At 39.2% G+C, this 15,014-nt stretch overlaps 1 protein-coding gene across 1 annotated transcript; it reads right to left on the reverse strand.

Moving 5' to 3' along the window:
* Window positions 1-3,727: 3,727 nt before the first annotated feature.
* ercc6l (excision repair cross-complementation group 6-like) lies at window positions 3,728-12,182 on the reverse strand. Its single transcript, XM_049029329.1, has 3 exons — window positions 11,694-12,182; window positions 11,547-11,588; window positions 3,728-9,088 (listed from the first exon to the last, which is right to left on the reverse strand). The coding sequence occupies exons 1-3, from the start codon at window positions 11,753-11,755 to the stop codon at window positions 5,176-5,178; spliced, it is 4,017 nt and encodes a 1,338-aa protein (XP_048885286.1). The 5' UTR covers window positions 11,756-12,182; the 3' UTR covers window positions 3,728-5,175.
* Between the last annotated feature and the right edge of the window lie 2,832 nt (window positions 12,183-15,014).

Here is a 15,014-nt window from a genome sequence, read left to right on the forward strand (position 1 = left end):
AAAGTCAGGCCTTCCATGTCTCTGCTATGCAGTACTGATGGAGTGCATGGGATCCAAGGTGCACTCAAATGACACGTCCTTCAAATCGATATTTTTATATATATATATATATATATATATATATATATATATATATATATATATATATATATATATATATATTTACATATATATTTACATATATATATATATATACATATAAAAAAAAAAAATTCCCCACTCGCCCTCCTGTGGGCGGTCTTTGTCCTTCAAGCTCGGGTCCTCTACCAGAGGCCTGGGAGCTTGAGGGTCCTGCGCAGTATCTTAGCTGTTCCTAGGATTGCGCTCTTCTGGACAGAGATCTCAGATGTCATTCCTGGAATCTGTTGGAGCCACTCTCCCAGTTTGGGCGTTACTGCCCCGAGTGTTCCAATTACCACTGGGACCACTGTTACCTTCACCTTCCACATCTTTTCTAGCTCTTCTCTCAGCCCTTGGTATTTCTCGAGCTTCTCATGTTCCTTCTTCCTGATGTTACCATTTACATATATATTTACATTTATATATATATTTATATATATATTTATATTACAGAAAGCAAAACAATTTTTTAAATGACCCAATTAAACAGGACTTACTGAACTACTAAAAAGTGACATTTCTCCAAGTTTGTCTGGTTCTTTTTTTAACTGGACAAAAGTTCCATGATGATAAATATTTCAAGTTCCACATAGGCTTTAAAAACTGTACCAAAAAGAAGCCTTTTGGTTAGAGTCTAATATCCAAATGAGCATTTTTTTTAAGGAAAGCACTCCCTCTAGTGTTGGTTTATGAATTCAACAAGTTGCATCCCTTTCAGAGTCCTCAGCCTTGTTCTCTGTCCTGCCCGTGATCTCCTACGTCCTCTATGATTTTGACAATCAGGTTGGACGGGGGAAATTAAGCTACATTTAAAAACATGGCATTAAAAAGTAAACGGGTTTAAAATCTTTCTGAAAATAAATCCAATTCAGGCGGAATCAGCACCAAAACAACTCTTGGTTAGCAACAGTGGAAGCTTTCGACTGGAGGAGAGAGACTATAGCCATACAGAGGCTTTAGCATCTTTGGGTGATTATCATTGGGTGGCACAACCACTCATGTTGGAAGGGCCTTGTTATCTCCCCCCCGAGGCGCCAACACTCTGCCATGTGATCAATGAAACGTCTTTAAATGTCAATCTCACCAGCTCATGATGAATAGGCACTCACCCATATTATACCCTGCATAACGGTTCACCTGAGAGCCCATACTGAAGTCGCTAAGTAGCCACGTGTCAAATAACATCCTGCAATTTAGGGCTGAGAGGAAAGCTTCATTAGGGTAACTTGAGTTGAGTTTGGATCTACTGGTCCAGCAATTAATTTCCTGCCTGCGTCCAGTGGGTTATACTCAAAGGGCAAGAGCGTATTCAATGTATTTTTCTTCTTCAACAGTATAATTGGTTTACCTCATTTATCGGTATGTCCACCATATTGATGTTGATGTTCTCCACAACACCCTTCTTAATAATAATGTTTAATTTTTATAGCGCCTTTCTCACACTCAAGGACGCTTTACAATGCAGAAAACGATGCAAAGGCAGCAGCAACAATAACAGCGGAACAACAGGAGTGTTATGTATTAGCAGTTACATTACAGCATTTAGCTTCTTGAATAAAGCAAAGGCACCGATTGATCACCCGTGGTAACTTTCCATAGCTTTAAGAACGTATTGATGTCTCACCCGAGTCTGACAGACAAGTGTGTATGCATTTCTATGTAGACACTCCAGTGACTGCCACTGTTGGTTAATGCAACTGAAGCCAGTTCCTCAGATTCCAGGCTGCTTGGACCACTGCCTATATGAAGTCAACAAACAAGTCTCCTAAGCATCCATTTCATAAAGTTCTCCTGGATCACTATATACATCCCATTAGTGAAAACATTACATATACTAGCAACAATGTGGACAGCCATATTTTTTCGTCGTTTGTATATCCAGACTATCGGAGCACTTCAGGTTTAATTGGTACACTGTATCACAAATTCATTTTTGTATGCGAATAGTGTTACGCAGAAATCTGGGGCGAACAGCCAGCTTAGTCCATTACTTCATGCACATTTTCCCTTTGTAATGAAACTGTAGCTCCCAAGTCTGATATTCTTCACTGGAATGAACAGATCTGAAACATCTGCCATGGAATCCCTTAAGATGAACATTTATGATTTCAGTATTTTAATGACCATTAAGACAATGACAGAAACATGATTTCATATCGAACAAAGGGTATCCTCAAATTAGGGTATAGTGTAACAGGGCATGTATGGTAAAACCTCTTACTCTTACCTTCTTGTGTTCTTTTTCAGTTATTTTTTGTGCCATGTACAGGTTTCACTGTGTGTCTGGAACTGCATGTACATTCATCCGGATTCTTGCTGTCGCTCTCGGGACTCCATCTCATACCCAAATACTTACTTGGCCCTATAAAGTTGTGCATCATTGACAGCAACCACAAAACTGTCATATTTAATATAAAATGTCACAGAAGAATAACGTTCAACAAATGTAAGAGGGTTGCAAAAGGGTTCAGAGACTGCATCCATTGCTTTGGGCCATGCAAAGGTAAGCAGCTTTGTATTATTCTTTTTCAGTGAACCATCCATCCATCTTCCAAACCGCTTCTCCTACTGGGTCGCGGGGGGTCCGGAGCCTATCCCGGAAGCAATGGGCATGAGGCAGGGAACAACCCAGGATGGGGGGCCAGCCCATCGCAGGGCACACTCACACACCATTCACTCACACATGCACACCTATGAGCAATTTAGTAACTCCAATTAGCCTCAGCATGTCTTTGGCCTGTGGGGGGAAACCAGAGTATTCAGTGAACCATAACTACTCAAAATACATTTTGTGAAACATATTTCAAAATTTATAACCATTTTTTTTTATTCTATATGCTGTGCATTTGCATTTAGAAAAGCTGTACCGACTGATATTAGCGTTTGCCTCAGTTTTCACCATTTTGAGCATGCATTGACCTGTAAGCACCTGTAAGATCATTGACCTGCATTGACCTGTAAGCACCTGTAAGATCATTGACCTGCATTGACCTGTAGGAGCCACCACAGCTGATCCGGTCCATGTCTGCACCATGCTGCTGGATTCTGACAGGAAATGCAAGTCACACTTGCATGGACGGAGAACATCTCTTGTGCAGCATTTCAATTAAGTGCATCTGCTGATTGTTTTTGCAGCAAATAATAAAACGCATTTGCTGATTTCTGTTTAGCCTGAACAAGTAATAAAATAATGCATATGAACTATATGGTGGAACTACAGTTGAAGTTGAACATCTAGTGTAAATGAATAGCAGCAGCACTAAATGGGGAGGTCAGTCAGACCAACGGTAAAAAGCCACAGCATTGTTTAACAACGAATGATGTTCGTTTGTCCTGCCCGCACCTGGGAGGCGATCGATCCACTGGTAACACCCCCACCCCATCCGCAAAATCAAAAGGTTGGAAACCATTAGAGGTTAAGCAATAGGCTAATGGGCTCGAACCATAAATGAGAATTCTCTAGGGCAAATTTACTTTTAACCAAAGACAGGAGTTATAGGGTGCACTTAACAATGTCAATTTTTTTGAGTGTTGGTTCTTAGTCAGCACCAGTAAATGGCAAATTGGATCATTTATACATTTAGGGAGGACTGCAAGGCCAAAAGAGAAAGATGTCTGTGATATTTTATGACAGCAAAAACATCGATGTCATTTTACACAAGTTCCAAACAATACAAGGGATCAAGCTTAAGAGGCAGACATAGCTTCAGGTGCCCATCTTTAGGTTACATAAAATGCAAGTCACTTCACGTACACAAACACCAGTTCAAAGAAAGAAATTAAAGCAACACATTAGGCAAAGCTAATAAACAACTGGAAGAACGAAGAATGTGAGACAAGCTAGTTTCAATGTAATAATTAACTCCACTAGTGCTCTGTGATTATGCTGCAACTACTCTGCACTTCATATTATGATTGGTTCTTTTAAAGGACACATTCTATTATTTATATATTGAATCTAAATGCGTGACAATGAATTTCAGACAAGACTGTCACTCCACAAAAGCTTTCTAGAATTTACCTTTGCAAACTATTCCAAATTTCACTGTGTCTTTCACTCCTCCAGAGATCTTAGGCGTCAACAGTCATAATGACATTGCATACATAATATACACACAGTGGTGCACTGACAAAAAGAAAATACTCCCCTCACAACAGTTAATATTATGGCCTTTCACAAAAATATCAATGGATGGCAAACTAACATGATGACATTAAGATTTTATGCTTGTCTTCCCCATTATACATCATTTGGCAAGACACGCATTGCATTGGTCACTTCATCTCTACTCAAATTACATTTTACTTAGATTCCAGAAGAACAAAAAACCAAGATTGAAACGTTAACAATCATTAATGTTGTCTTGACCAGACATGGGTAGTTTTATCTAACAATTTCGTTACAATTCCTTTTATTCAATCAGCTTTGCTATGTAGAAGGGATACACCGCAGACAATTACGCTCTACGCTTAAGTAGGAAATTTATTTTATTAAATTTATTAATTGGTCATAAGGTGTCATGCAGCTAATCAAACCACAGAATAAAGTAAACATAGGGCATTTCACCTCTAAAGGGTTTGGCAAGGACTGATTAGTTGGGGGGGCAGCAATACAGTCACTGAATATATCGCTTACTGCAACTCATGCCCTTACTTCACTCTCAATGACATCAGAGGTTTTCGGCAGTATCTTTATATTTCAAATCAAGAAGATGAAGTACCCAAAATCTAGACACTTGAATTTGAATAACATTAGAATAATTATTCAATACACCGGTACATTTAGAGTTACCATATGACCACAGTATCAAGAGCTACAAAGAATATTTTGCAAGTAATTTACATTTTTTTTTATAATCCTAGTAATGTTTAGCAGAATAGAAATAGAAGAAATACACTTTAAACGTACGGTTTTAAAACAAAAAGTGCTGAATGATTCAGAATTATGCATTGTGTAATATTAATTACCCAAAACGTATTAGCATTCAACAGATTATATAAAGAGTAAACCTGAATCTAACTTCTACTTTTTAAATTTTAAAAGTACAGCACATTTCAGTGCTTACTAAGCTGACGATATAGTTGTATGGTCAATAACTGAATTTCAGGATCTCCACTTCTGATATCAAGTGCCTTAACAAAGAAATCCAAAGCTTCTTTAAGCTTCCCTTCCGAGTGGCTCTCTTTTCCTCTTTCCACTAGCTTTTCATACTCATCACCATGTGAACATGACATATTAGAAACTATGGAAGGGGCAATCTTACTCTGGGATAACCTACATTCGTCCATTTTTTCATCAGAAGCCAGCTCAAGATCTCCTGTCGATTCTTCCAGGTAACTCCCATTCCACTCACTGTCAGATTCCCTGCTCCTCCCCTGCACATCCTCCTCTTCACTCTCTGTGTTTAAAGTCTCTCCACTAGGTTCCTCCTCTTCCATGACGAACTCGCTTCCAGAGCCATCCACATCAGCTGCACTGCTGTGGTACTCAGAGGGCTCATCCTCAGCTTCCTCCATGTCCTCATCCAAGTCTTCCACATCATCCACTACAGTTTCTATTAAAGATCTTCGAGACGCAACAGATGTATTTCCACCTACACTCTTCCTGTGAGGTGTGGAACACACCAAGACACTTCTTTCATGTCTAGGAGTAGAAGACCCAACTCCTTTGAAAGACTCCATAGGTGAACTTCCCTCTAAAAGACTTCCCTCATTGTCATCATCACTGTAGCAAATTGCCCGAGATTTTTTCTTTTGACGAACAGAATGGATAAAGGATAACTCTGCTACTGACTTGTCATTACTTATGGAACAATCACTTGTGTCCTTCACCTGGGGGGCACTACCAAACTCATCCCCAGAAATTTGCATTGGGTCTTTTTCCATAGAGCTGCTGTCCATATGTAACTGGATGTGAGGGCTTGCTTCTTGAAGGCTGCTTTCCTGGTTTTCAGCGGAAAAACTACCATTGGTATCCTCCAACTGTAAATTAAAGTTGCCCTGAAAAGATTCAAGATGGGAATCGTTTTTAATCACAGGATCAGCAACACTATCATGAGAAAAATCTGAATTCTGAAGAATGGAATCTCTCAACTTTAAAAAATTAGGGTCAGGCTCAACTTCCCCTAATGGGGTACCATTGTGAAATGAGAGATTTTTGTCCTCTGGAGACACTATATATTTTTTTGAATTGGTAGAACTCAACAAATCACAAGAAACACTTGCAGACTCTTCGGAAGCATTGTCATCCATAAGAAGAACATTCTTAGTAAGAGCAACATTTGTCATGCTCTCAGCTTCATCAGAGGAATTTCCAGAAATATTAGCCTTTGCTTGAGATGCTACTACAAGAGACCTGTCAATTTTTAGAGTCTCAGACTTTTGGAGCTCAACATACTTGTGCGGATTCTGTGGAAAAGTATTACCAAGAACAAGCTCATTTAATTTCATGCTTACATCTTGAACATGTTCCTCCGTGTCAAACGGCGATTGCATGGAGAAAGAAGTAAGCTCTGCTTTGACAGGAATTCTTTCAGCACTTATATTTTGTTCATGTTCAGTGCGAGTGAGGTCTATAACTGAAGGATAGCTCCCACTGTCACCATTTAACATGACAGCAGTGGTGGGCTCCATTTTTACAGGCATTAGTTCAGGAATCACATTTTGGCCACTCTCAGAGTCAGACTGGGTGAGGTCTACCACCGAAACACGGTCATCACTGTCGCTACCACCTCGGACATGAAAGGTGGGTGTTAAGTCGACAGGATTTCTTCCTGAATTTTTGCTTTGTGAACCTGGCTGTCGGAGATATGCAGGTTCAGTGTTCGAAGCAATGATGTCTGTAAATTTCTTGTGCATCTCAGACTCTGCTTTCACGAGCTCCTGTGCCTTCTGAACCCGGTTTTCAATGTATAAATGTGATTCCTCATTGTCTGGGTGGTCCTCATGAGCCGCAGCATCATGAGAAAACATAAGGTCATGGTCAGAGACCCCAAACATTTCCATAGAGTGCAAACAGGCAATATGCTCATCCAGCTTGGGATCTGTTCGTCTCTGCTTAGAATGCATTGACTGCAACTGAAGCTGTGTTGTAGAGGTCCGGGTATCTTCAAGATTGAAGAGCTCTTTCAGCTCCTGTCGACTGAAATAACGGAATGGATTTTTCTTATCTCCCGTGGTCTGTCTGATCAAGGAGTCTTTGAATACCTGCCTCCTGTATATCTTCTCTTCCACTGTCCCACAAGTGATCAACCGATAGATTACAACATTTTCCTTTTGTCCAATTCTGTAGGCCCGATCCACAGCCTGTGCATCAGTTGCTGGATTCCAGCTAGGGTCAAAAATGACCACTCTGTTAGCTGCAGTTAGTGTGATTCCAACACCTCCTACTTGTGTAGTCAGAAGAAAGACGGTGTAGCTTGAGTTTGTCTGAAAAAGGGCAATGCGCCTCTCCCTTTCATGTAGATGAATTATAGTGCCATCAATCCGCACCAGCTTGAAACCTTTGTTAATCAATACCCTCTCAATAATGTCCAACATCTTCCTTGACTGTGAGAAAACAAGAGTGCGACAGTTTTCTTCTCGCAGTCTGACCAAGAGAGACACGAGAAATGTCAGCTTGCCAGATTCTGATATGAGGGTCTCATCAGATATATTATCAATTCGACAAGCAGCAGATTCATTGTCATCTTGGGTTCCACTGCTGGGGCAGGCTCCCTCTTCCAGACCCAGCTGAGCAACAGCTCTAGCAGACAGGAGTCTGGGATGGTCACACAACTTCTTCAGAATGTTCAGTTCTACTAGTGGTGTGCGAGTCGTCATGAGCAGTTCTTTGACGCGATCAAGCGATAAGAACTGGTTGTAAATGTCCTCCTGGACTGCACTTAGGTACGTCCACACAATCAAGTCATTCTTTCTTGTCAGAGCTGGCATCACTGTTCCAGCAGCATTTGGGTTCTTGTTCTCCTTCTCTTCCAAAACCAGAGCATCATCAACAGTATTTGCTGGATTTGGTGGCTTCTTTTGAACATCCTGCTTGGTTCGCCGTAAGAAGTAAGGCTTTATGATGCTCATCAAATTTTCAGAAATTTTCAGGCCAAGGGCCCTTTCTCCAGGAGTCGCATCCTTCTCCCTGGCTCGAGTGATGGGGTTCTCATACTCAGCCTTAAAGGTTTTAGATGTGCCAAGTAGAGCTCCTTGACAAGCAAAGTCAAAGAGTGCCCACATCTCCCTCAAATTGTTCTGCACAGGGGTGCCAGTGAGTAGGATACGATGCTTAGCTGGTATGGAATGCGCACTTTTAGCAGTTTTCGTTGAAGATGTCTTAATTTTGTGTGCTTCATCTAGAATAACGTAATCCCATGTGAACTCCTTGCCATTGTAAGATGCAAGCAGCTCCCAATTGGTAATCAGCATTTGGTATGTAGTTATTAGAACACCACCTCTTCTCTGAATCTTCTCCAGGTTCCTATTGCGCTCTGTTTTATTAGTGCCATGGAACTCCTTAACCCTCATTCCTGGTGTCCACTTTGCAAATTCTTTTGTCCAATTCCCAATTAAAGACGTAGGCATTATAAGAAGTGTACATTTGACTAATTCAGAATCATACATTCCAGAAAGAAATCCAATAATCTGAATGGTTTTTCCCAATCCCATGTCATCAGCTAGAATCCCCCCATTTTTGCCATCTCTATGCAAACCATAAAGAAATGCTATTCCTTCTTTTTGATGTTCATACAGTTTGTCATACAATTCTTTGAAGAGCATTAGACCACTGTCATTAACATTAACAAACTCATCATCCTCGCCCTCCGATGTCTGACGGGCCATTTCTTCTATGGCCTCTTCAATCATCTTGATTCGGCTTTGAAGTTTTTCACTGGGATGAATGTCATGTGCCAACCGGAAAAGCTCCAAGGACTTTGACATGTCACCGTGCCGAGCGGCAGCTTTGCCTTCTTTAACATACCTGTATTTAAAACGAAAACCATAAGATGGAAAAAAATTATAGCCAATAGCTAGTCAACGAAGTTCTTGTTTTATATCTAATTAGAAAAAGATTAAATACGCAAGGCACCTAGAACGATAAAGTATTACAAACTAAAGGTGGATGCAATACAATTTAGTATATGTGATGATCACTTCAATGAGCTGAGGTAACGGTGATGTTTGCCATGGAAAGCATGCATTTTGTGTCGTGTAAATCATTGGCTTCCCTGCCTGGGCTACCGCTAGTATTAGCTTAAAAGTAGCTGTTAAAAAAATAGCACTTTCCATTTCAAAACACCTGTTAATTCCTTTATTGAAAGGACACACACTCTCCATATTGATTATTTGTGCTCTGTATGCGAGTCTGTTGCATCAAAAACATTCAGTACCCTATAGGATTGTGAAGCAACAGTACCAAGTGGCACCTTAAGTGGAACACAGCTGTAGCCTTAACACAAAATGCCTCAATCAATTAAAGCTGGGGCTGAGCGATATCACGTCGATATTATATGGCGCATGCGAGATCATTACCAGGGCTTCAGATCAAAGGCAAAGCATTTGGCCGGACGCCAGCTTTGAGATACTATACGGTCATTTATTTACGCCCAACATCTGGTAAGCAAATTAGTAGTACAAGCTAAAATGAGATGCGTTTTGTGACACCCACAATTTAGTAATCTCCATTAAATTTGGTTAGTGGTGCACACCACATCATGCTGATTGGGTACACTATGCTTGGTATACTATGTGCACTGAAGGGTCAGTGTAGAAAGAAACAGCCACGATATCTTTTAAAAGAGGAGATCTTGCAGAGAATCAAGGTAAAACGACGTCGGTGGTGTGGCGGTGCTTTTCGCAGTTTAAAGTCTGACACTTATGAAACATAAGGATATCCCAAATTTGCTTAATTTGCTTGCCTCATTAATATTTTAGTCATACTATTAATCTGCTTAACAAATTGTGGGCGTAAATAAATGCCCATATAAAACCGAAAAGCTGCTGTTTGGCCAAATGTTTTGCCTGTCATCTGAAGCCCTGGTAATTATGGAGCATGCACGATATAGCGATATTATATCGCCCAGTCCTACTTAAGGTTATTCAACAATCCAATACCTCAGATATAAATATAAATCCATATTTTTCTGGAAATGCAAGGATTACAAAAAAATCTGAAATGTTCCGATCTCGTTTCAGAAACAAAGAAATAAGAACATTTGTACAACCTTTTAGCCCACTAGGCTGTTTTTGAAGAAAAAAAAAAAACACATTTTATTTTTATTCAAGTTTGATGATCATGATACTTACCTTAATTCAGATATACCCCCTCCCACACAGGTAATAATGTTAATACTCTGTTTATACTCTGCCCCATGCTAACAGTAGGGAATTAGGAAAAAAAGTGCTGGACAAAAGATTTCCCTCTCATACGCAAGTTGATGCGAACAAAAATACCTAAACAACAATTAAACAGCATTTAAAAGACCAAATATTTCAGCATTTAAGTGGCGATATTCATTTTGGGGCTGAGAAGAAAATATTTTTAAATTATATGTACAAGTAGAAATGTTTCTCTTTCACTTAAACACACCATGCTTGAAATATGGGGTCTCACTACCAGAGACCAAGTGATGCACTTCATTGAAGTCACATGCAAGTAGAACAGCAAACAAAATGTGCAGCCGAAAGCTTAAGTACTTACTACTAAGGCATAAGAAACCATTTAACAACACTGTTCCACCCGGAAAACTAACAAAATTATTGAACAATAGTCTTAACTACAAGAACCCATAAATTTATTTATATACATTACCAGTCAAAAGTTTTTGCACACCACTGGCTTTTTACCACTTTTCCCACTTATTTCATAAACTGCAGTATTTTTATTATTGTTAAGCAATGCAAAGTTGAGTGAACAACTATAGATGAAAATACAAGAAAAACAAAACAAGCTTCCTTCATAACACGAAGAGTATGTAACAGTGCACGTCTGACACCCTATTAATTGGTTGTGTGGTGATGGCATAGTAAAATTCTAGGTTGTTCTTTAGTTATAGATTCACTAGTTAGCGGTTTCAACTGAACAGTACTTAATGTCCCTTGTAGAAAGAATTCTCTCTGCTAAGTGCTACAGGAGATAACTTTCATGAATGAAAGATAACATTTTCTTGCTAATAAAGGTACACAGATGATGAAAATACTGTAAATGTATTTATTGGCAAAGAATATTAAGCGTATTTTTAGTAGATGTCAAGTGAGTAACATGGAAATGTAGAAAATCGCAGTGTGTGCGCAAAAAACGTTTAAATAGTAGTGTACATTTATATCAGACATCCCAGCGTAAGTTTGGCTCGGGAACATTTACCGCCGAAGTACAAACTGGTCGACAAATTTCATATATAACTTCACATTAGCAGTATGTAAAAAAGAGTGTCATGTACCTGTGATATGTCTCAGTTTCGTCTGAATCCAATAACAACGACCTAAAAAAGGAAAATATTAACTGATCAAAACAATGCCATTTTCGATTTTGTTTTAAACGAGACCACCCCGCCAGTGAAATACAAAAAAAAAACTAATTAACTTACTTTTGCATCTTCTCCGTCATGTCAGTGACTGGCCCGTCATCTTTGTCGCAATTACGAGACATCGTCCAGATATGTTCGGGTCGTTACCATGGAATTAAATCAGAACATATAAAACTCAGCAAACAAAAAGCAAAGATTTATAAACGGAAGTACCTGCTACCGCGCCAAATTACTTTAAACCAAGTACTTCCGCACATGCCCAGTCTGTCCGTGTCCTACCGCCAATGGGGATTTCTTGACGTAATATGACGATACTCTGTAAGATAACGGAAGTAACCAGCTGGTAATATGGGATAATATGAGGGAGCCGAAGCAGGGATGTGGGGAACTGCCGAGTCGTTGTTTGCTTTTACTTGACCTTACACATGTGGAAGCACTGGAGTTTATCTGTACCGTTACGCTTTTGTTCAAAGCAACATACACAATAGGCAATTATACATAACAAGCAAACCGCTCAGTCAATGTAGGTGTAAGTGTAGATCCCAATAAGTAACAAGAAGTGCACGTTCGCTTTAGAACAATGTTACACGTTTCGTTTTTTACGCAGTTCCGTATTAGCAGCTTCTCAAACCCTTTATTTGGAAAAATAATCCCTCCTATGTTGACCATATACTATATGAAGTATATTTATTGTCAGTATTTTGTTAAATATCAAATGAAATCTCTCCTAACCAGTATTCTAGAACAGGTACATAACAATGTCGATGATAATGATTACTATATTGGCCCTTTCAGTATAGCTTGTGTTTTTTTAAATTATATTTTAGTTGAATTTATATATATATAAAAATTCGAGTCTCCGCTTGGATTACATGTGTGTGGAGTCTGCATGTTCTCCCCATGTCGTGGGGTTTCCTCCGGGTACTCCGGTTTTCCCGCACAGTCCAAAAACATGCTGAGGCTAATTGGAGTTACTAAATTGCCTGTAGGAGTGCATGTGTGAGTGAATGGTGTGTGAGTGTGCCCTGCGATGGGCTGGCGCCCCCATCCTGGGTTGTTCCCTGCCTCGTGCCCATAGCTTCCGGGATAGGCTCCGGACCCCCCGCGACCCAATAGGATAAGCGGTTTGGAAAATGGATGGATGGATATATATATATATATATATATATATATATATATATATATATATATATATATATATATATATATATATATATATCTTCCAATTGTTTGTTCAGTATGGGGTCACAAAATTAGATTTTTTTGCATGACATCAGAAGCTTCTATGTTAAAATAATATTGGAAAACAATACATTACAAATGAAGAGATGCCTTTCAGCCACACTTGTTAGCAGGGGCGCCGCTAAGGGGGGGAAAGTTGGGACAATTCTAAGGGCCCACGCCCTTTAGGGGCCCCCAGAGATCTGAATGGGTGTGGTAGGGGGGCCCAACCTCATATTTTGTCATAGGGCCCAAAATTGCTAGCGGTGCCCCTGCTTGTTAGGATTAATATTTCATGTATTAATGATTTATTATTAATGCATTAATTAATATTTTATCATCTACTAACTAGAATGACATTTAGGAGTGTATTAATCTACCAGATAGTCTATTCCAACTATTCTTTTACTATCATATGTATAAAAAAATGTTGTTTGTTGTAATCTAAGCTGGTTCCCAACTATTCATTATATACAGCCTTGTGTTTGGGGAAATTTGGCTAGTAGCTGCCATTTTAAAATGTCGAGTGACTCCCTAAATTTGAATGTCTTATAAATATTTGCTTCTTAGACATCTTAGTGAAGTCCATTCTTGTGCTACTGGAGTTGGGACTAATTCAGTTTGTTGATTTGAACAGATATTTAATTGAATGTTGCATGGATTATTTTTGAGAAGGTACCAACTGAAAAGTCCATCCATCCGTCCATTTTCCAAACCGCTTATCCTACTGGGTCGCGGGGGGGTCTGGAGCCTATCCCCCGGGAGCAATGGGCACGAGGCAGGGAACACCAACTGAAAAGTATCCAGTTTATTATTTTCTCTACTTCTTGTCACTTGTTCACAAATACACGTTCCGCATTCCTCACAAAAATCTTATGTTGTCACAAACTCATGAAGTCACAGGCTGCTCACATAACTTATAGCAATTTAAAGAAAATCATAATCCAGTGGAAAAGAGTCAGTAGGCCTTATTTGGTTTATCTTCGAAAAGACACATTGAGCCCGTTTATCCATCTTGACCATATTTCTTCCCAAGGCATTGAATTTTACAGCATTCCGTTTTCAGACTTGGACCCTTAGGAACGATGGGAATGTCCTGGTGGAGCCGCCCAGTTTTTTTTTTGCTCTCAGCAGACAGACAGTTATGCTTCTTAATTTCTCAGCAGATAGACAGTTATGGTTCTTAATTTCTCAGCAGATAGACATACTACCGTCTGTGGCAAAGGTTTCTTGTGGCCTGTGTGCTTCATGTCCTGTCTGATATCTTCCCATATGGAATCACATGCCTCTCCTGTCCAGGATTCTCAGATCAGCTGTCGTTGCGGGAAGGCATATAATAAAAAAAAATCTGTTGCTTGTAAATGTTTAACTAACTTGTATTTGAATTGTCAAGACATCTTTCAGAGAATAACACAGAAGGAAAACATACAGAGAAAGAGAACCACTTCTTACTTTACTGTTGATCTTTCAGTTTAACTGCTACTATCAATGTTCTGTAAAATACATGAAAATGGTTGCATCCATTTTTGCATCCCCTTGCTGGCTGATCCTCCTACTCTTCATTTTCATCTCATAGATGGTTGAGTGAACAGAATGTAGAATGGTCTGGTACAGAAGAAAAGTTCGATCTAAATGTGTGTCATAATAATTAGGTTTATCATAATGATTATTGTTAAAAGGTTTCTGTATTAAAAACAATACAGAAAGTTCTCGGTGCAGTCAGTTCAGCAAATAAAAAAAAAAAAAAAACGAAATGAATCTGAAACTACGTTATTGCTCTTGTTGAAACCGGTCATGGACTAATAAAAAAAAAAAAACAATAAAATGGTTACACTGTTATGGCAAATTTTAACCACTAGGTGGAAGTCTAGATTTAATTTTCCCCCATGTGCTCTGTATTTAAGAAAGCTTAGCATAATGTTAAGTTTAGAAAAGTAAAAACTTATCAAAAATTATTTGGTTTGTTTAACATTTTTTCCCCGTTTTCCCCTGGATTACATAATAGGGAGAGGGCCGTCATCTTTCTTGTCAGCATGCTTTTAAAGTAAAACTCTTGGATTATTTGATGGATGTGTTTTCCCCCTCTGCCCCTAACGTTAAAGAGGGACTGCACAATTTAAGAGCACTAATTTATTTCTCCTGGCGAGGCTGAACATTTGA

The sequence above is a fragment of the Brienomyrus brachyistius genome, chromosome 10, assembly GCF_023856365.1.
Source record: "Brienomyrus brachyistius isolate T26 chromosome 10, BBRACH_0.4, whole genome shotgun sequence".
NCBI classification, from domain to species: Eukaryota; Metazoa; Chordata; class Actinopteri; order Osteoglossiformes; family Mormyridae; genus Brienomyrus; species Brienomyrus brachyistius.